The sequence below is a fragment of the Danio rerio genome, chromosome 19, assembly GCF_052040795.2.
Source record: "Danio rerio strain M-AB ecotype USA chromosome 19, GRCz13ab, whole genome shotgun sequence".
Lineage (NCBI taxonomy): Eukaryota > Metazoa > Chordata > Actinopteri > Cypriniformes > Danionidae > Danio > Danio rerio.
The window spans coordinates 17,693,818-17,717,500 of NC_141039.2; the positions used below are offsets into that span (position 1 = coordinate 17,693,818).

The 23,683-nt window shown below is 34.4% G+C and overlaps 1 protein-coding gene across 10 annotated transcripts in view; it reads left to right on the plus strand.

Annotated features, from left to right (window-relative positions):
* Positions 1-23,683, plus strand: part of ptprua (protein tyrosine phosphatase receptor type Ua) — a 438,644-nt gene that overhangs the window by 315,067 nt on the left and 99,894 nt on the right. For all 10 annotated transcript variants that reach the window (XR_015945324.1, XR_015945325.1, XM_087295567.2 and 7 more), the window contains exons 8-12: positions 4,455-4,778; positions 10,452-10,561; positions 17,656-17,857; positions 20,224-20,326; positions 21,851-22,139. Coding sequence is in view for 8 of the 10 variants with exons in the window: in XM_087295567.2 (XP_087151693.1) it covers positions 4,455-4,778; positions 10,452-10,561; positions 17,656-17,857; positions 20,224-20,326; positions 21,851-22,139 (1,028 nt within the window). In the remaining 2 variants the exon portion in view is untranslated. The remainder of the gene's footprint in view (positions 1-4,454; positions 4,779-10,451; positions 10,562-17,655; positions 17,858-20,223; positions 20,327-21,850; positions 22,140-23,683) is intronic.

A 23,683-nucleotide genomic window follows, 5' to 3' on the forward strand; every position in this document is an offset into this window, starting at 1 on the left:
AGACTGATATTTATTTAGCAAATTGCAATCTCATATCTCATCCACACGTAAAAGTGAAAGTTCAGTAGGGAACTTAATGATAAACTGAAAACTATAGAATACCAATGCAGCTGCTAATTTCCATAATAGCCATTGCAATCTTCAAAGCGCTGGGCAAGTTAAACATAACATCACTTGGTAGTCAATATGTTTAGGTAGAATCTGCTGGCATTCCAATCAATTAAACAGTAGTGGACAGAATTAAGTCTGTACTATGAAACACTTTGTTTTCTGCTTCTGACATACTTTGTCTGATTGTTTAATAACAAAACAAATATCTGCAAACATCAGTACACTGAATAGAACAAACCGCATCAAGTTGCATGAAGATTTTTTTTTTTCACATTTGTGTGTGTGTGTGTGTGTGTGTGTGTGTGTGTGTGTGTGTGTATGTGTGTGTGTGTGTGTGTGTGTGTGTGTGTGTGTGTGTGTGTGTGTGTGTGTGTGTGTGTGTGTGTGTGTGTGTGTGTGTGTGAAGGAGAAACTACAAATGCATATGCAGAAAGTTAAATCTCAAAACTAACAATGTCTGTTAATCCAAACTTGCTTGTTTGCTTATTTATTTATACATGGTTTATTTATTCACCATTAATTTAAATGAGGGTTTGTACTGTTGTGATATGTGTTAGCTTCTTAATAATAATAATTATAATAATAATAATAATAATAATAATAATAATAATAATAATAATAATACAATTAAATAAAAGCAAATGTTAGAGGGGCCAACAGGGGGCACTCAACCTGAGGTCTGTGTGAGTCCTAATGCCCCAGTAAAGTGAAGGGGACACTATGCTGTCAGCTTGGTGCTGTCTTTCAGATGAGATGTTAAAACGAGGTCCTAACTCTCTGTGGTCATTAAAAAATACCATGGCACTTCTCGTAAAGACATTGGCTCTTGCGATCATGGTCTCCCAATTATCCCCAACCACTGAACTGGCTCTATCATTGTCTCTCCACTTCATTGTCTTAGGGTGTATGGCCATACACAATAAATACGCTATATAAATACACATTGCTTACTTACTTAAATAGAGCGCTGTTCATTGAAAGCTATTATTGGAAAACCGATATGGAACTTTTTTAGTACTTATTGGAAAATTCAATCTCATAATACAGTAAGACTGACTACCAATCAATACCAAGTAAAACATTTAAGTTAAATAAACATAAAAAAAATTATGGATTGTTCACAGAAAGTATCCTCTTTTTGACGAATCTAAATGGATTTTTCTTTGGAATCAATGCAAACCCCTATTTTAAGAAGCTTTGTTTGTACTTCTTGAAACCTTGTTTGTATGTCTCGTAATGTATTGTAATGACAAAAATGAACTTGAAAACAATCGCTAAAAACCTTTAAAACCTTTTACTGTGGTATAAATAAAAAAGAGATTATTTGATGTTTGTTTTTTACTGAGTTCGGACTACACAATATGAGCCAGGTTTTGTTCTGAACTGTTTGAAGTAGGGTGTTGCAGTGATAGTGGACGACAACCAGCATCACATCTGAGAGGCTTTATGACATCCCGACAGGTTCCATTATATTGACCAGAAGCAGCACAGCTTCTCTATTGTCCACAGCTTTGAAACATGGTGAAATGAAAAAGAGATGATGATATAAGAGCTGCTAGGTGGAATCATGCAATAGATGAAAGGTTTGTGGGTCTATGGCAACAATACTCGGACTTTAGGATTTTTCATCAAGGCTTGTTTACACTCTTGTTTCCAGATGTTTATAGTTCAGCCTCTTGATGACATTGCCCTGGTCACTAAATATGGCAAGTGATGGCTAGTCTTAAGTTGTGTATTGCTTGACATAATTAGCGTCTGCTAATATAAAAAAAAAATTAAGTCAATATCACATATCTACACAATGTCGGAAAAAGAGACAGACAGCAATTTGTAGCTAAGTGGTTTTCAACCTATGACAGTATTGCGTGTGGGGCGTTATGGATAGAAATTTTTTAATAGAAGTACTGTATAAATGTCTAGTTACAATTTAATGTATTATCTCATAACGATAATTAAATAATAATTGTTACTATGCTCTTACTATTCGTTTTATAGAAATCCGCTAATTTAAAGTGTTTTTTTTTGCAGAATACATGAATGTAAACAGGTATTTTGTTTCAGTTCTCTGTCAGTTTTGACTAAACGTTTGACCTAGAGACCTAAATTTGCAGAAACTAATGCAACCGGAATAAAATTAGTTCAAGGAATGCTGGTTTGGGTGTTAAGATTGTGTGGGTTGCAGGTGCTTAAAAGTTATTCCTCGGACTTATGGAAAATGGACATTTGTAAATGTCTCTCTGAATACATTATGCTGGTTTAATAAAAGGCCCCATGAAATGTTTTGAAATGTGCATTTTTAGTCCATGCTTGACATATCTCAACTAAAACTGGAGCGCATGGCAGGAAATAAAGTAGCTCCTCCCCTTTAAAAAAGCTAATGTTTCTCTACCAGTGAGAGTAGTTTAACTCAAGCACATCAAATTAAAAGCAAAAGAAAAGTGTCTTGAAGAGGGCAGAACATGTCAGAAACTTTAGAGCATTTGCTTGATAAGAATTTTTGATGAGAAACTGAAGTTTGAGGCGTAAGGTGTAAGTTTGTTTAAGCAGGGTTTTAGTAACATTTAAGTTTACTTTTTTGTAACTTTTTCAAACTTTTTTGTCTAATCTAACATAAACTGACACCTAACACAAATACACATTCATACAGTTGTAGAGAAGTGTAAAGAAACTAAAATAAGAGTTTGACAGAGTGTAATGATAAAAAAAAAAACTTTTACTAAAAAAACTTTACAAATTTTGTAAGACCAAACCAAGCAAACCAAAATTAAAAATGTATTTAACCCTTCTATGGTCTTTTTAGGGTTACATTTAGTTCACACTAGTTCAGTGATAGTCTGGAAGTGTTACTTGTGTTCCTTTCGTGATGTGCAGAAGTCCCTCTGTTTAGCACATGGTTAGCTGGTGGTCAGTCCTCGTGAGGCTTGGAGTGGGGTGGAGTCTGTCGTTTTCAAGTTTTGAAGCGGCAAAATAGCTAGTCATGTTGACTACTGGTTATGCCCCGCACTAAACTTGACTATACTCTTGACCAAAAGGAAAATGAAAGGTATCAGAGATGGGTATGTCTGAGCTGTGCGATTAATCCATTTTATCTGGGTCCCAGCCTGCTCTCTGGATTCCTCTAGGGTTTTCTTGGATTATGGCCTGGGTTCTAGTCTCTTCACTGGAACCAAAAAAAAGCTATCCTGGGCTGGAATGGAAAAACTCAATCTCCTGGGGTCTGTGTCAGTTCTCTTTTGGATTCTGGTCTGGGTTCTGGTCTGGGCGGTGGCCTTGGGCACAAGCTTTTATAAGAATGGTTTTGTACTCACCCTCCAGAGCGAGTTGACCAATAAAAAGTTATCTCCCCCGAGGCACGTTTATAGTCATTGTTCCAAAGCAGGGTGATTTGCTTAGGCATTCTGGGTGTAAGCCGATGCAGACATGTTCAAAGCTTCATAAAATGTTAATATGTTGCACACGCATTAATGTAAAATGTAAACAATCATTAATATTAAACTATAATATTAATAGATGAGCAAGATACTTGTTGCAAAACACCTGATTACACATAAAGAGACAAAAAAAGCTTTCATTAAAAGCATCAGTCTTAAGCAAGAAGCTTATAGAGGTTCTCTGTGTGTCCAGGTCTGAGCATTCCTTCATGTCGTAAATACCTTGGAATTGTATTACAACTGACCATCCAGTCTTTTCCTGGCTATGAGTTGACTGTATGTTATGTTGAATAAAACAGAATAATTGTGTGTCTGATTGCCCATATTCATTACATCTACTAAGACAGGAAGGCAGGGCGGGACATAATGTTGCTCCTCCCCTAAAATATACAGCCAATGATGTTTTTTTTTTTTTTTTTTTTTATCACAGCTCTACCAGTGAGAGTGGTTGAGCTTAACCACATCAAATAAAAGCAAATAAAAAAGTCTTGAACATGTCAGATACTAGAGAGCATTTGATTGGTCAGAATGTTTGATAAGAAACTGAAGTTTGAAGTGACTTTAAAAAAAATCATTTATTTGAATGTTTTTATCTTCTTTGAAATTGAATTTTGTTACTAATTTGGACCACACTAGATTATAGATTATAATGACGGACATACTGATGCTAACATTTAAGTAACTTTATTGTGACATGACAGGGACTTTTCAATGTGTACTCTGACATGTTTAGTGTCCATGTTGTGACCAAAATGTTGTCAAGTCAAATCACAAAATCACAAAAACCCAACACGATGCAAGACATACAGTAAAATAAATTGTTTATCCTAACATCAGAACTATATAATGTGAATAAATGTCAAAAAGCAAAATGTATATACTGTATAAAATTTCATTTGTTCTCTCATCCAGAGCCCATGCGTCCCCTCAGAGGTCTGACGGCTACGGAGATTCAGTCGCGTCAGCTGCTTCTTCAATGGGAGCCGGTTGGTTATAACCTGACGCGCTGTCATACATACTCCCTGTCGTTGTGCTACCGCTACTCCACTGCCACTGGAGGAGGAGCCGGTGGGAATAACGCCACAGTTAGAGAGTGTCTGTCAGTGGAGAGGAACACCTCCCGCTTCACACTTCGAGATCTGCCTCCATTTCACACTGTTCACGTGAGACTGGCACTGGCCAATCCAGAGGGCAAGAAGGAGAGCCGAGAGGTGACCTTTCAGACAGAGGAAGACAGTGAGTATACTTATGTCTTTATGTTTTGCATTGAAATCAAATTTAACATTTAATTATGCTTGCATATTGAATATTGCTCTTTTTAGTATAATAATTAGTTTCAATGCAATTTATATTATTATTATTATTATTGTTATTGTTATTATTATTATTATTATTATTATTATTATTATTATTATTATTATTATTATTGATAAAAACTTTTTACTTCTTTTCTTCTCTCGTGCTATTTTGCATGTGTTCACTCAAGGCCGCAGGCCAAGTGCCTTAGTGTCCCACCAGTGTCGATATACAGCTATATCACACTGCTACAAGTGAGATATTTCATTTATACAACACTTCAGTTCAGATATAAAAAAAATCTACTCTAAATCCTTTTGTAAGAGTAAACTATTTTTTCTGTCATTCATTCACATCTGCAGCTGACATCAGAACAGCATAAAACATTACTATTTCATGTCACTTTAGTGCAAGTATTTAAATAATTATTTAGCATAATGTCTAAAGTTATAACAAAACAGGTAACGTTGATGACATTTTAATATTAAAAGGCTGAGCGGCATGAAATTCCATCAGTCATGAGACGTTTCCCAGTATTTCTATGTGGCAATTGGGAGATCACAGCAATTAACCTCAAAAAAGCCAAAGCAAACACTAGCAGATTACTATATAAACTGGTATAAATACAACACTACAACATACAAAACAACGAGATCGAATTAAAATGATCAGCTGTAGTTTGAAATTACGTCGAGTTTTTATTGTTATTATGCGGCCTCTGTCCCCATCTTGCAGCAGAACGTCAACAGTCCGTGCTTTGCTCAGTGACAGGCTGATGACCGCTGATGCACTGAATCTCCAATATATATATATATATATATATATATATATATATATATATATATATATATATATATATATATATATATATATATATATATATATAAATATATATATATATATATATATATATATATATATATATATATATATATATATATATATATATATATATATATATATACAACAGTTCTATCTGGTTCTTCAATCTGATTGGCTGATACTCGTGCAATATTTTGCCAGTAACATCACACAAAGGCCTCTTCACCCTTCACTGTGTACACTGTGTATTACTCCGCCCACATACAGCCAGCAACAAGCAGAGATGCTACAGTTTGACAAATATTACTGTTGTTAGACAACAAAATGTACTTTTAGGGCTTTTTTAGTTGAGAATGTAGTTGTTTAGATTGCAACTATGCAGTTTATTTGTAAGAATAGTGTACTATTTTAAAATATTTAGAATTTCTGAGAGACAGCTCGTCGGCGGCCAAAGACGTTTGACGTTGTCTATCCACAAGATGGCACCAGGACCGTATAATAAGCCCATGCTTAGAGTGTTTTCCGGAGCGCAAATAAGAAGCTGAAAAACGGAAGCATCACCGTTTTTAAAGTAGACCGGATAGAGTCAATAAGAAGCTGCAAATAAGAAGCTGGTCTGATAAGTTAGTGATTGCTCTGTTTTTTTTTCTAGGTTATTTATTGTGATATTGTAATGGTCGCTTAATGTTTTTTATGCATTGTGTATTCCTGTGGTTGTTTTACCTTTGTGATGTAAGCACGCATGTTTGGGAACTCAGTTCACTTCAGCGAGCTTTGAGGAAAAGTGTGATGGTCACTCTACCACTGTATCATTCTTTTATTTCATTAATGTAACTTTTTTTTTTTTTGCAATGGATGTTTGAGTGTCTTTTTCTTTTACTTTTGCCTACTCATTGTCGTTGACTGGCATGTATGTAGTTCACAGCACTTGGGAGAAACGCATAAAGGCCGATAGGAAGAGCGAAATAGTGTCTGTCTCCTTTTTTTTAATTCCATAAAGTCCCCGGGTAAACGCTGGTACCTGTCACAATACCGACGGCAACAGAGTAATAGACTGTAGGAAGAAATCTCTATAGACGGATGGCACTTCTTGTCACGTTCAGCCTTATAATCTTAAAATGTAAGCAAAATTCAGCTGTTTTGTCATCACCGTAAGGGGGTCACACACCAGGAGCACCTTTTCACATTACAGTTCTTAAATCAAAATTCAGTCCTTGGTATAAAAAAACATGCTAGTATTAATAAATCAAGCCCTAAATAATCAGAATATGTACAGATACTGTACATTTATAGATATTTTATTAAGACAATGTTGTTTTGATTGAAAGCATTTTTCATTTCACTTCAAGGTCAGTTTTTAAGCCTAAAAGCATTTAATCATTACCACATTCCTTCATAGATTGTAGTGGTGCAATTAAGGTTTCACTTTTGATTAAGAATTATGTAATAGCACCCGTTATGTGTGTGATCTTCAGAAACTTTCTGTATTTGAATACACTTCCATTAACCCAGAGGTGTTTTTTTATGGGTCAGTAGCCATAACCCATCCATCTTTGCAAAGGCATGTATTTATCTGAGCAATTATGATGTGGCGACCGCACCAGAGCCCAGTTTGCCTGCAGTCCTCAAACTCCAATTATAGCAACAACACAAATATTGACTCACAGAATACCGTGCTTCAGCATAATTAAATGGAAGATCATACTTTCAAATGGAAGTATATGAAAAATTAATAAGCTAAAGCCACCAGCAAAATGGAATAAAGATTTTTGCTTATTTTTGCATTTTTATTTACAGCTTGTGTCAAGCGGCGCATGTTAGCAGGAGGTCATTTTCATGCAAATGTGTTAAGATGAAGGTCAAGTGAATAAAAGAAAACATATGAAAATGAACGAGGCTCAAAAAGAATGCTCTCCATTTATCATTCCTGAAATTAAAAACATCTTTTCTGCCTGGTTATTTATTGATTTATTTATTTATTTATTGTGCAACAATATAGCTTGTTTGCATTCTGTTTGTTTGGTTCACTTGAAACCACATCAGAAAAGATGTTAATGAATTAATTAGTCCTGCAAGTAATGTTAAATTACTGATAGTCAGCACGGATGCAGAAAGACAAAGTTATTAAGAAATGAGAAGCTATAATCACAGACTTTTTGACCTTTTTAAGCACATGTATAGGAAAATGTGTGGAATGTCAAGATTTCTGGATAGAAAAGTTCTTTAGACTGGCTCTTTTATGCCACAGTACCAACATTATTACATGCCATTAATACCGGCATGCAAAACTGTTATCATAACATTAGATGCATATGAACCCTCACAAATTTGTAAACATCCTTTGTTGTTTGAGTGTTTGGTGTTTAGCTTGAATTTGAGCAATATACTTTCTGTGGGTAAAGAGGCACAAAACAACAAATATAATATACATAGTTTATTTAGTAAATAATTTACTTTTGGTGAGGTTATAAAATATTAAGCTCATTTCAGTATTTTGTATTCCATCAGTATTTCATATCAATGTACTAGTGTGTACAATTGTTAACTTCATTAATCAAAGTATACTCATTCTCTATTGTTTCATAGAAATCCTGCTGCATCAATTTACATATCAGTTGTAGTTTCTAAAATCGAATATGAAATTGAATAAATTCTGACTATAGTGCTATAATACTGTTGCAGAGCTTATCATGCAAGGATGGATCTTTAAAAAAAAGGTTGTTGTAGATTTTTATGTTTTCTTTCATCATTAAATCTTGCTCTTGCCACACTTTTATATACAGTAAGAGGTGACAAGCCATAAAATAAGATAGAATGTACCCGTGTATCTAGTTCAAGCTTGACACTTGGTAGCATCTGTTTTGTTTATGGAAGCTTTGTGTTCAATGAGGTAATAAAATATTCAGACTCGAATCAATATTTTACACCCAGTTATTTACTTATGTGAAAAGTAGCTATGCAATAAACAGGATACATTTGTTGGATGTTATTAAACAATAACAATAATAATAATAATAATAATAATAATAATAATAATAATAATAATGGGTTATGATGGTGCAGTGGGTAGCACGATCGCCTCACAGCAAAAAGGTTGCTGGTCCGAGCCTCGGCTGGGTCAGTTGGCATTTCTGTGTGGAGTTTGCATGTTCTCTGTATGATTGCTTGGGTTTCCTCGGGTTGCTTCGGTTTCCCTCACAGTCCAAAGACATGTGGTATAGGTGAATTGGGTAGGCTAAAATAGGTTATGTGTGTGAAAGAGTGTATGGATGTTTCTCAGTGAAGCATTGCAACTGGAAGGGCATCTGCTGCGTAAAACATATTCTGGATAAGTGGGAAGTTTATCCGGCTTTGGTGACCCCAGATTAATAAAGTAAATGAGCCGAAAAGAAAATAAATTAATAATAATAATAATAATAATAATAATAATAATAATAATAATAATAATAATAGCAAGAAAAGTGGTGGTTTGATCTCTGTTTTGTTAAGGCACTTTCTGTAGTATTGTATAAAAAAGGCAATGCAAAATTTGTAATACAAATGTGTAAAAATTTGTTATGCCTCGTTGAGGTGGTTTTGGACTTGTGAGAAAGATTGTTAATAATTTTTTTTATAATAATAAATTAGTATAATATTTATACCGTTAAAAAAATTCCTTAAAGTGTTTACATATTTAAATCCTAATAATTAATTTTTATTTCCCTGTTACATGATATATTTATAATAATAAAGTCTGTCCACATAAAACTGTGAACTGTGACATAGTCAATTTTTTTGTTCATCTAAAGTCATATTTTTTTTACTATATTCACAAGGTTAAAATAAAATGCAATATAATAAAATAAGAGTGGCGGTACGGCGGCACAGTGGATAGTACTGTCACCTCATAGCAACAAGGTCCCTGGTTTAAGCCACGGCTGTGTCAGTTGACATTTCAGTGAGGAGTTTGTATGTTCTCCCCATGTTTGCGTGGGTTTCCTCTGCGTGCTCTGGTTTCCCAACAAAACCAAAGACATGCGGTATAGGTGAATTGATTAAACCAAATTAGCCGTATTGTATGTGTGTGGACGTTTCCTAGTGATGGGTTGCAGCTGGAAGGGCATCCACTGCATAAAACATATGCTGGATTAGTTGACTGTGGTGACCACTAACTAAAAAGCAACTAAGCTAAAGGAAAATAAATGACTAAATATTTAAATAAGATTAACTACTTTTCTTTTCCTAAATATACAAGCTTATTTAATGTATACAATATACTCTGGACCCTTTACTGAAATAACTACCTTTATTTAAAAAAAACGACATCATTACCATCAAATAAACGTTCTCATACCGTGAAATACATTTTTGGTCATACTGCCTAGCCCTACTGAACTTTTTTTTTTCTGTTTTTGCAAACTTTAAAAATATTTACTTCATATGAGGATGGAGACCTGGCTAGTGACTCTTAATGAGACGATTTCAGTCTGTAGCCATGCTGATTCTATGTTCTGGATGAAAGTTGTGGATACTTTATGAGTCCAGCACCAACCATTAATCCTTTTTTTTTCAATTTACTTTATTTTCTTCCACACCATGCATTGTAAAGAAGACAAATGGTCTGTCATGGATCTTTGGGCTTCCAGAGCATCAAATTGCCCTTCTAACCTGCATTCCCTCTCTTCTAGTCTGTAGAGGTGTTGTTTCACCTCTACCTGTTGCATCTCGACCTTCATCTCAGCTGGGTCTGATACTCTGTGTTAGTAAGATGGATCTGACTGTATTCTGAATGTTTTCTCTCGTTTTCTGCAGTCCCAGGAGGCATTGCACCGGAATCTTTAACCTTCACCCCACTGGATGATATGATCTTTCTGAAGTGGGAGGAGCCTCTGGAGCCCAATGGTCTGATCACACAGTATGAGGTATGTGTTAAGCTGAAGTTAAAGGTGTTCATTTTTTTTTTTTTCCAGTTAGGTATTTTTTTAATGTAATTTAACACTATTTTGGTCTTTTATATAGCATATGTATATGTATGCATGTATGTATGTACAGTATGTGTGTGTGTGTGTGTGTGTGTGTGTGTGTGTGTGTGTGTGTGTGTGTGTGTGTGTGTGTGTGTGTGTGTGTGTGTGTGTGTGTGTGTGTGTGTGTGCGCGTGTGTGTGTGTGTGTGTGTGTGTGTGTGTGTGTGTGTGTGTGTGTGTGCTAAATTCACATTTAATACTTGGTATAAACCTGAAACACTGTTATGGTTTTTACTAATGTTCATCAATTGAACTCTTGTGTGTTTGAAGAGATGAATTAGTGCTTTTCAATATTAATTTGCATCATCGTTGACTTAAATGCAATGTTCCTAGTTTTGCTTTTATAATTATATTTTTTGGAGGTCCCTTTTAATGATTTAAGTTCATTCAAGGTAAAAAAAGAACACAAAAAATAAATCCTTTAATATATATATAGCTTTACTTTGCAGAGCAAAAATGTTTTTTTTTTTCAATTCTCTGGTCTCTTTAATTTGCTCTTTTCTAAAACCCCATACAGTACCTGCACTTACTGGTTAGATTGCCTGGTCTGTTATGATTGTCTACCACCTACAGTGTGTTTCAAAAACCAAACGTCCATTATCATAGCTGAAATTTAGATCTGGAGCTTTCCTCAACACTTATAGAAAAAGTAATAAGAACAGTAACAATTGCACATGTTTTTCCACAGCAATTCAAGTCCAAATCTGAGTTTTTCCAAAGTGCATGCAAAGTGGATTTGCTTTGGCAAGGCACAGAAAATAACATCTTCTTGACATGTTGGCAATGGAAACCAAACTTTTCCAGGCCTCAGCTACGATTAAGTGTTTTGGGGTCAAAGTATACATTGTTCAGGCAGCCAGTTAGAACCAATGGAACCAATGAAACCTTTGGATGTTCATTGAGATACTTTAGACAGAAGCAAAATTATGTGACATTGTGTTTTTTTTTTTTTTTTTTTTTTTTTTTTTTTTTTTTTTTTTTGCTTTTGCTTTATAGTAGACCTATTAAGTAGGCTAATAAATAGTTATTTTTTTAAAACACAGTAACATTGCTGTAAATGTTGGACAACACATGGCAAGCTTGACAATGGAAGGTAATGAAGTGTTTTAGAGAAAAAGTGAACCAAAGGATTTCTCAAGATTTGCTTAACCACTTAAACTCTGTGGACCGTGGTGTTCCCATGGCGCAGAAATGAAAACAATACATTTATGATCACTAAGCAACCCCAGATAGCACAGACAGCTGTCATCTCTTACCTTATGCTGTGTGCTTCAGGGCCATTCTCCTTTGTTTTTAAGGTGATGTGCATAAGTAATCCTTTTATATGTCTGATGCGGTCCAAACATAGTTAATTATGTTTGATCAAACAAAAGAATAGTGAAATATGAAAACAATGATCGATCCCTGTGACTTGTATGGCACCTCTCATCAGTTGGAATACAATAACTTATGCATAGATTATGGTAGAGACATTTTTCTTTTTTCCTTTGATTACTGACATGTGCAGGAACCACCAAAATTAATTACAGCACGCTAGACCACACAGTACCTAAAAAGTACACTTTCAAATTTGAGTTCATAAAAAAAAAATACAAAAAGCGCCTCTTTTTTTAGGCGTTTATTATAACACTGACAACATATACAGTTATTTTAAACACTTTCAATAGTGTTTTATGAAAATTCAAAGGTTTTTTTTAAATGATACCAATTTTTTGCATTTACACTTCTGCATGTGGATTTGGGAAGCTTTTAAATTTGGGTAGGCAAAATCCAGGCGGAAATCCCAAAATAGCAGCAGAATTTAACTGGTTAAGATTCCCCAGCCAGCTCAGGTGCTTCCAGGGAATGGTCATGTCATTATAAAAGTGCATGTTTAAGATCTGAGTTGTTTAATATAACAATCTTCACTGCCTGATTGAGATATGAAATGAAGTGTGTATCCCACCAGACAATATGCACTGCATTAAATTACATTGATTCATGCCATGTTTTTAAAATAGAGAGATTTATTTTATCACAGTATTTTCAACTGAGATTTTGCACTTGAACAACAAAATTAATGCCGAAATCTGTTTAACTGATTATATTTAAATTAAATGGCATTAACAATGCTGTAAAACGAAAGTTTATAAAATTAAAAATATTCACAGAAATACTTCACCAGAAGTTTATTGTTGTGCATATAGACCATTTCATGCAGAGCTGACCGCAGCAAAATGGCTGAATAGGACATACACTAACCTACAGTACATATTATTCAGTCAAAAGATAGAGCCAAACAGTCAAAAACAGTAGTGTGACAGACAAGCATAAAAATGTGAATGTGAATGCATTCACTGATGGTCAAGATGATCTGAAGTAACTGGATGAGCCTTTGTAACACATCTAGGAATGTGTTAAACCAATCAGAAATATAATTGCAGATAATTTGCATTAAAGTATAGAGACACTTCAATTTAAGGATCAAATATCAGAGCAATGTTGTTTATAAAACTGTAGCTTAAGATATATATTTCATTTATTAGAAATATTTGAGCCCAATCACATATTTACAGAATTTCACATTCACACAGAATTTGACGGGCACACGGAGCTTTCAACATTAGCTGCAAGGTGTTTTCTCCTGCATTTCCTTCATTTTTTTAATCCTTCATCTTAGTCAGCAAGTCATTAGTGTGTGTATCTCCACCCTTCACAGAGTCTAGGTGTTCTTATGCTAATCATGTTGCAGTTCATTCTGCAGGCTTCAATTAGTTGAGGGACAAAGATAATTGCTTATTTGCCTTGCAGAAGCTGTCAGATGGGGCAGTTGTGTTTAAGTGCTTCAGTCTGGTAATATTCACTGCCTCGCCCCTCTTCAATTACCTCAGCTGTCAGCATGTACACATGTAAGCTTCTGCCTACACTCAGTGCTCGTTTGAGGTTGATGCGTGTAGCTTTATGTTCACTGTGCTGTTAGTTGTTGTTGACTGGGGCTGAACTCTGTTCTCTGTGCTATTAGTTTTTGTTGATGGACTGAACTTTGCTGATGGATTTGATGATGGCTGCTCAGTGGTGGAATTGCTGCGTTAGTATTTTAATAAAAAGAAATTTCTAAACAAAGTGTTTAATTTCTACAAATGATAACTGTGAGGTCTTAATGTTTCTCTGCACATTGGGTGGGACATTCTGACATTTTTTCACAGGTTAGTTGTACAGTGTCCGAGCTGAACTATTTGAATCATCACTTTTAAAGTCTTTTTTCTATACAATTACTGTATTAAAAATGGGGAATAAAAAGGCCACAAAAGTACAGCAACATGAATTTGTAGGTACAAAATGCTTGTATTGAGATGAATTTCATTTTGCCTTTAGAAATGGCTAAAGTATTTGTGTTAAGCAAGGTGCAGGAAACATTCCTCTGTGAATATAAATCCATATTGACATGATAATATAATCCTGAAGATAGATCCTGCAGATTTGTCAACTATATTTCACATACATGATACACATTCTCTATTTCAACACAACTCAAACATATTCTGAATTCGGAGCCGAATATTAATTAAATTAAATTAAATTATTAAATGTCTTCAGCTTAGTCCTTTAATTCATCAATGGTCGGCACAGCCGAATGAACCACATTTATTCCAGGATATGTTTTACACAGCGGATGCCCCTCCAGCTGCAACCTAGTACTGGGAAACATCCATACAGACTCAATTACACACATACACTAAGGCAAATTTAGTTTATTCAATTCACCTGTACTGCATGTCTTTGGACTGTTCCATTGTTTCAAGGTGTTATTTCTGTTAGTGCTAGCTTTTTATCAGTTTGAAGCCTTATTGATATGAGGTGATCGTGCTACCCACTGCGCCACAGTGACACAACTTTTGAACATTTTTATTTTTATCCATTTCTCAGGTAATAATACTAGGATTCGAACCACTGTGAGGTGAAAATGCTAACCTCTGAGCTTTCCCTAAATAAATGTTTTGTCACCAAACATCTTTTGCAATAAAAAGATGATACAATTAAATTACTGTAATTTACTTTCAATTAATTAGTAATATTTTTTTCTAGGATATTTTTGGAGTAGTTTTTTTTTTTTTTTTTTTACATTGTGATCTTAAGTTATTTTATTAGATTCAACTCCTGTTTTGTTTTTATTTATGACTAATTAAATGTATTTGCACAAGCATCTCAATATATAGCATTCTATAGAAAATATTAGTTTAAAAGAATGATATTTCAGGGGTGTACCCATTTATGCTGCTCACTGTATATTTAAACAGTTCACAGGTGACACTGAATAAACTTCTAATCTGTATATTTTCATTATGATGGGCAGTGAACAGATCAGAAGCTCCATGGTCATGCATGGCTGCTTCCCATTTTCAAAATAATAGTCCCACATACATAATAATTTAGCAGTTGCCCTTGAGTTGCTGCCATGTGATTGTCTGATTAGATATTTGCTTTTATAAGCAGTCAAAAAGGTGTATCTGAAGCGTAAGTTTATCTTGGCCACTACATTCCATGTTTTCTGATGTCATATATAGATGTATAAAATACACTTTAAGCTTTGGTAATCATTCAATAGAGTGTTCTGCAGACCGTAATTAGATTACTGAGACTTTCAGTCCATTCGCCATTCATCTGTTATGTTTTCATGTAGTTCAAAAAGTAAAGCCTGGTGCTCAAAACAAATATATAAAGCAATAAATGAATAAAACGATCACATATGCATCTTTAATGCAGATTATGTAGCTTTCTATAAAACTATCTGTCAAATGCATTCAAAAATCTGATTTATTAATACAGATTCTACCAAATCAAACAATCTTCTTACAAACCAGATACTGCTTATATTCGAATTAGCCCTCATTTAATGTTGAGTGGAATGAAATTTACATTGAGTCTTCAGACAAATTGTTTGTCATCCTTTGTAATCTCATTCTTAATATCCTTTTCTTTCTCTTCTCTTCTGAGGTTTCTTTGTTTACAGCATTGATTATATTTTAAATCAGTAGCATTAGGAGAAAAGATACGAATCTTAAATATGAAACTTCCGAGCTGTATTCAAAGAAATGTTTTAATGATATATAAAATCATGTTCCATGTGATAATTGCTTTGTAAATCAGCTCTTTTCTGCATGATTGTCCATTTTAATGAAGTGAAAAGACACTTTCAAAGACTGTGCACTAAAGTAATGGAAAATTGCTTTATATTCAAACTCAGCTCCAGAAACATAATTGATGAATAATAATGATCACAAGAGCAATATTTGGAATTGCAAATTTGGAAAATTAAGAAAAATAATTAAATATAAATAAATACATCAATTGTCATATTGAGTGGAAACAAACAGAAAACACACTTGTATGTTGACAAGATGAATTCTTGTTTTAAAGTAAATAATTGAATAAATAAAGGAAGCTTTCAAGGCTTTGAAGGTTTATGTGAATCACAGACAGAAAGAACAGTGTAGCCATATCAACAGCTTCATAAAAGCCATGCTTTTTTAGAAATTCCATTGAGACGATAAAAACAACTCAGTATAAAAAATTAAACAATTAAAAATAAAATAAAAAACTTAATGGAAAGCTTTATAGCACAGATCAGATCTGATCAACTGACCATATCCGTTCACTATGGTTTGAATGGTCATGTTATTAAAATAATTTCTAGAAAAAGGTATTATTTAATTTGATTTCAAAGTTTTATAACTCACAATTAGGTGTTAAAAATGTAACCTTACTTATTGCCTACAATTGTATGTATAGTTTGTATAAATGTAGAATTCTGAATTGAAATAAATGTTACAGTATTAGCATATGCTTATGTATTGAATGAATTGTTGTAAATGCAGTTGCCATTAAACTATCTGTGTTTTACATGTACAATATTAAACGGAAATAAAAATTAAAGTTAAATTATCTGGTTACTTAGTTTAATTTGTTGTTTCTAACTTCTCAAACACTTTTTCTTAGATATTCGCATCAAAGCAAACAACAACTGTGGTTTCTCTGTCTTGTTCTCTCATTCATTTAGTTATTTATTTATTTTGCATGTGTAATATTTCATCATAGTATTTCCGAATCACAAAACTAATTGATCTAGAGAGGGTAAATATTTTTTTTCCTGTCTTCTTGTGTGTACTTTGCAATCATTTTTGGTAATTAAGCAGCTTAAATGAGTCACAATTTGTAGGTGGCTCTTTCGACTTGAAAATCATTGGTGTGAGATAATTCCAAAATAAAGGTGCTGTGGGCGCAGTTTCAACAGATTCTTTAAATGGGTTATAGGGGAGACAGTTATTTTAAATGTGAGGTGTGAACGCCTGGTGCTAAAATAAGAGATTCTTCATACATTACCTTTGTATTGATATTTATAGGGATGCCTTCAAGATTTCAAAAGAATCAAAGCCTCTATTTTTGATGCCCACTGGTTTCCACATCTTTATTGGATATCACACTGGTGTAATTTAAATATGCATATTTTATATTAGCAAGATTGATGTGTGTGCCTTTGACATTTTATGTACAATAAAATGCTAAAAATAATAAATAAATAAATAAATAAAAACTTTGTTTAATACTCATTTAACATGGATAATTTGACAGCTCTCCTAATATGATAAATGGAAAAGATACATATGTAAAAAGAAGGACACGTCTTGAAATTTAGCAGTAAAATCTCAGTGGGGAGTAGTTGGCTTTCACAATATTATTTGAATGTGGATGTTTAGTTTTTTTGAATGGGCTACATGATGAGTTTTTTCATGCCCTTAATCTTCTATGAAGTGCTTTTGCTATTTTATTGACAACGGTTTTTGTTTGCTTAAGTGTTTATTGTTTCTGGTAGCACCATGTGTGCCTTCAAAAGAGAACGTAAATGAACATAAAATACTTTGTTATGGGTTTTGGCGAGGTGAAGTACAGTAGCTGAACTCAGAATCAAGGCCTGACTTACAAAGACTCATCCTCTTCTGTTTCTCCTTTTTTTAGATCAGCTACCAGAGCATTGAATCATCAGATCCCAGTATCAACGTTCCTGGCCCACGGCGCACTGTTTCCAAACTTAAGAACGAAACATATCACATGTTCTCCGGGCTTCATCCTGGCACTACATACCTGGTGTCTGTTCGTGCCCGTACCGCTAAAGGCTTTGGCCAGACCGCCTTAACCGAAATTACCACCAACATCTCAGGTGAGGAAATATGCAATGCCATAAAGAATTATGGGAAATGAGACATGCCAGAAGGCCAACTTTGCTGGCTTCCTGAATCTAAAGTACTTAATTATAAGTTTTCCACTTGAAGCTAGCTGGGCTTTGGTTTTATCGCTGGAATGAATGTAAGATGCCTGCAAGGGTCTTTTAATTGGTTCAGGATTTATTCAGACTATTTGGGCTTCATTTAGACCTAATCTTACCAAGGCACAAACTATTCTTTTGGCGAGATTGACTCTCTGTATAGCGGAAATATTGATACCAAGGTTTACCGAGGCTTAAGCAGACAAATCGAGGGCAGAACAAAGTAAACTTGAAGGGAGAATGGTGAGCCCTTTGGGGAAATCTTTTTTTTTTTTCTTCCTTTTTTTTTTCTTTTTCCCGAGTGAACAGGCTCATGGAGGAAGTTCCTGGCTTTGCATCTTGCAGCTCAATAAACTGATAATTAATGTAACGTTGATTTGTTTAGACTCATTTTGGTAGTTCAGACCAAAAAATTAACTCAATTTGGACTATCCCCTTAACACTAGAACTGCCAGAATTCTATAACTGATTGGATGGCCATTTCGTTCATTTATACAATTTATATAGAATTTTGTGACACGTCATATTTACTTTCATAGCTTTTACTAAGATTTTAAAATCAAGCTTTGAATTTTTTTTCACATGTTATGAAGTCATTACCCTAAAATATAATACTTTCTGTAATACAGCCCATAAATACTAGACCAGACTATAGTAATACAGACTATAGTTACTAGACCTATCTCCGAATGTGTGTGCCTCACTTTTTCCTGCATGTGGGAGAGCAAAGTTTATTTACCGCAGTGAAAATGTTTGTGACAAGGTTTGAAAGACATTTCTAAAGTTATGTTTTTGCTATCTGAAAGTTGCTAAGCAACAGAGTCATGCATGAGAAAAAGTGGATGCTGAAATGCATGCGGTCAAAGGTTGAAATAGTCAGATCGTCTGTAATTTTTGCAAAATAACAATGCTAGAATGAAATATACAAACATTAGTACAAGTCAGCATGCTATAGTTATATGGGTATTATTTTAAGTTATTAAATTACAACTAACTATAATAACTATAATAAAATTGATGATAATAATGATTATAAAATTTCACCCAAAAAAGGAAAAATCTTTCAGCAATACTTAATTATTTTAGTATTATACGCTCATTGATATGATCTTAATTGTATATTTTAAGGTTACAATTGTATGATTTTATATGAATCAGTCACCAGAGATTTATACTGTATACACTGTAAAATCAGGCCATCAAGTTTCAAATACTAATACATAAGGCATAATATAATACACATAAAACAAGCATGTGCATATACACATTCATACATAATTAACATTAGTCACCTGTTGTGTCATACCTGAGAAGCTGGTGAAATATCTGCACTTCGCCCATATAACCCATGTGTATTTCAAGTCTTCTGAAACTTTACATTAGCTCTACTGGGTAAAAAAAAATAGGTTTATGTATGAACATTTCCTTTAAATATCCTCACACAAACAGTAAGTCAGCTGTATGTTGCATAAGCAAAATTTCCTTTGTGTTTCTTGTGAGGTTTGCATGTCAATCTTAACATCCCACGGTGCTCTTATGAAACAGATCTTACACTGTAATGGCAGCTCTCGTTCTTTGTACACTAGATTTTATGCATGTTTAGTATGCTGAAGGCTAAGACATTGACCCGTTTCCTTGTACCGGCACACTAATTGACTTCCGATAATAAGTGGGAATGGGAGCAGGAGTTCTGTTCTGTATTCGCTCCTCAAGAGACTTTATAAAGGACTGTGGATTGCTCTCATCCGCCTCCATTACTGTGTTTCAATGCCCTTGGTGGTTCGTTCTTTCTAGGGTGTTTTTTTTTTTTTCTTCTCTGTGAAGCAAAGGATTCAAGTCGGCAGAAAACCAAGACTAATTTGAAAGATTTCTTGTGTATGTTAGAGTTGCTGGGTGATTCGGGTGTTATAAAAAAAAAATACATCAAAAATAAAACTTCTGTTGTTATTTGCTTATCTTCATGTCATTTTAAACTTGTATTTTAAGCCTTTGTTTACTGAATAGTTTCCCCTCCACTGAGCTGTTAACTGAGAACTGAATGATAGAACTGAACTCACTGACAGATTGATTGAGTTACTGAGTTGCTTGAATTATTTTTTTTTTTTTTTTTGTGCAATTTGTGGACAAGCATGGGAAAAATAAAACATTGATTCACTGGTCCAGTTCTTAGATCACTCAAGCAGTCTGTATGCTCTTGCTCTCTCAATCACACATACGCACACAAATCAGAAGATAAATATTTTGCTCTTTCTTTCTTCAAGCCCCTGCATTTGATTATGAAGATGTTCCTTCTCCACTGAGTGAATCTGAAAGCACCATAACGGTCCTCTTGCGACCAGCCTTGGGGAGAGGAGCACCTGTTAGGTAAGATATAAGTAAACATATAATGAATGAATGAATGAATGAATGAATGAATGAATGAATGAATGAATGAATGAGTATTGGCAAAGAATATAAAACATATACTTAAAGGTTTAATACATACTTGTAATGTTGAAATATTTATTTATTTATTTATTTATTTATTTATTTTTGTGTTTGTTTATTTGTTTGGTTATTTGTTTGTTTGTTTGTTTACTTACTTATTTACATATTTATTTGATGGTTATTCGCAATGTAACAAAGAGCAAAGTGGAGAAGGACTGATAAAGCTGATATCAGCTTGTATAGGATGTTAATTTGTATTCTGTAAAAACAAACACTAAAATATAGCTAACTTAAATATAATAAAAAGCAGAAATATACAAAAAATGCACAATTGTTTGCAAAATAAATGTATAAATATAACTGGTGATTTTGCTGACATTTTTAAATTATAAGGATGAATGAATGAATGAATGAATGAATGAACGAACGAACGAACGAACGAACGAACGAACGAACGAACGAACGAACGAACGAACGAACGAACGAACGAACGAACGAACGAACGAACGAAAGAAATTCCATCAGTCTAGAGACATTACCCAGTGTTTCTCTGTTGCAATTGGGAGAAAGGGAAATAATTATGCCCAAAAAAGCCAAAGCAGCGCAAACCACCAGATTACTGTTGTGTTTGCGATTAGGAAAAATGCTAAACACATGTGGGCCTTTCTTCTTTCTTTCTTTTACTGAACTAGTCTGCAGAAACAAAAAAACAGTAAACTTATTAGAAACAAACGGATGGCCAACCAAAAAGTAACTCAGGGTTACTTTTTACAAGAGTAGCCAACTCAAAATACAAACGTTCCTGATATCTGAGTCCCATCTCATACTCAATACACTACAATTAAATGTATAAATGCATAACCACAACATATAAAAGAAAGAGATCCACAGAATGTCACTTACCTATTTAATAATGATTTGATCAGCTGTAGTTAGAAATTACACTGCTTTTCTCTTCTAAATGCTTAATAGGCGGTCTCTGTTGCCATCTTGTGGATGGACAACGTCAACCGTCTTTGCTCTGCTTAATGACAGGCTAATGGCCACCGACACACTGTCTCTCTGAAATTATAAATATTTAAAATAGACACTATCCTTGTGAATAAACTGCAAAATTGCCATCTAAACAACTACATTCTCCACTAAAAAAAGCCTCAAAAGTACATAATGTTGTCCAACAGCAGCAATATTTGTTAAACTGTAGAGTGTCTTCTCGATGTTGCTGTATGTGGGCAGAGTATTATAACTAGGGTGAAGAGGCTGAACGAGTGATGTTATTTCCAGAATACCACACAGCTATCAACCAATGATATTCAAGAACTAGACAGAAATGTTGTATACCTAACCCACATTCTGACCCTAACTATATAAATGCATATAGTTAACTAATAGTAGTGATTTGAATGAATAATTACACTGTAACTTAAAATGTCTAAGAAACAGTTCTATTTTCCTGTACAGCACCTATCATGTGGTTGTGGTGGAGGAGGATGGGTCCAGACAGGTGAGGCGGAGGGAATTGGGTCACATGGAGTGTTTCCCCGCTCCTTCCTCCCATGGGGAGACTTCCGGAGGGGCAGGTGGTACACCACCTCACTACTACACCGCTGAACTCTCGCCTAGCAGCTTGCCCGAGGCTACACCGTTCACTGTGGGGGACAATCACACCTACAGCGGCTACTGGAACACACCTCTGGATCCTAGCAAGAACTATCTCATCTACTTTCAGGCTTCCAGTAACTTCAGAGGGGTGAGTAATCACATCCACCGATTAAAAACTCTTATACTAGAATGTTCATTGATTGATTCTAATTGTCTGATGAATTTTTTAAGGTTTGCAATTATTTTATCAGGGAAATGCACAAGTTGTTGAAAGCAGATCTTTTTAGTTCCATCACTATGATACGTTATATGCCTCCTTTAAGCTCAGTACTTCGCAAACATAACATAAACTACCACTGCTATGCTGATGATTTCCAACTATATTTTCCCATCAAACTAGGAAAAGATTTATCATTAGAAAACCTTTTCTTATGCCTAACCAACATTAAGACCTGGATGATAAATAAATCTCTCCAACTAAATGGAAATAAAACAGAAGTGTTATTATTAGGTCTTGCTGCTACCAATGATTTAATTAACACTCAGCTAGGAGTCCTAAATGACAATCTGCACAATAATGCCAAGAGTTATCTTTGATCTACTCTTGTAGTTTGACAAACATGTAAATGAAGTTGTTGAAGACCGTTTCTTTCTAAAAAAGATCTAGAAACTGTAACCCATGCTTTAATCTCCTCTCGGTTAGATTATACTGCAACTCTTTGTACCTTGGTCTACCTCAGTCAACACTCTCTCGGCTACAGTTGGTCCAAAATGCAGCCGCCAGATTAATAATAGGAACTAGGAAAAGAGATCATATATCCCCTGTCCTCGCCTATTTGCACTGGCTACCTAGAAATTCAGAGTTGATTTTTAAATCCTTCTTTTCACTTATAAAGCATTGCACAATTCTGCCCCCGCCCATGTCAGTGAACTTATTAGGCCTTATACTATACAGCTTGTAGACCGTCAAGATCCCATGACCAGTTTCTTTTGTCTGTCTCTCGGCCTCGCTGCAAATCAAAAAGTGATCGAGCTTTCTGTGTTGCTGCCCTAAAGCTCTGGAACATTCTCCCTCTGAACATCAGGATTTCTCCTTCATAGGATGCTTTTAAATTTGACTAAAATACTTAATTTTACTCTCTTCCCTTTGATTGAAGCATGCATGTTATTATTATTTTTTTTTGTATTTTAGTATTCCTTATAAGCATATATGTATATATATAAACTGACAAATACCTTAGAATAAAATTGTGTGTAAAAAAATGTGTAAGAACTTGACACCGGTCAGTTTTAAAAAACTTCTTAAAAAACAATAATTTTCATTTGTCCACTACATGTATGCTTCTTAAGAATTTTCAGAAATTTGGACTAGAAACAATACAATAACTTTAAGTGAGGCAAAAAAAAATTTTGCAGTTTGATAAATAATGCTTCACCGGTTACTGTTTGCATTATACTGTAATGGCCGGAGTCAATTATTCCTTACATGTAACTACCCAATCAACACTCACAAACAGATGCAGTAATAAGTTGGTTCACCCTTTATGAGTCCTTGATTTCTCACCAAATGTGGCACTTGTAATCCTTAGAGTTGTATTGATGAAAAAGTGATCATTGACAGGGATACTGAGATGCTTTGGATTGTAACCTCTCTAAACGCTTTTTAAAGTTAATTAACAAGATGGTGACTTG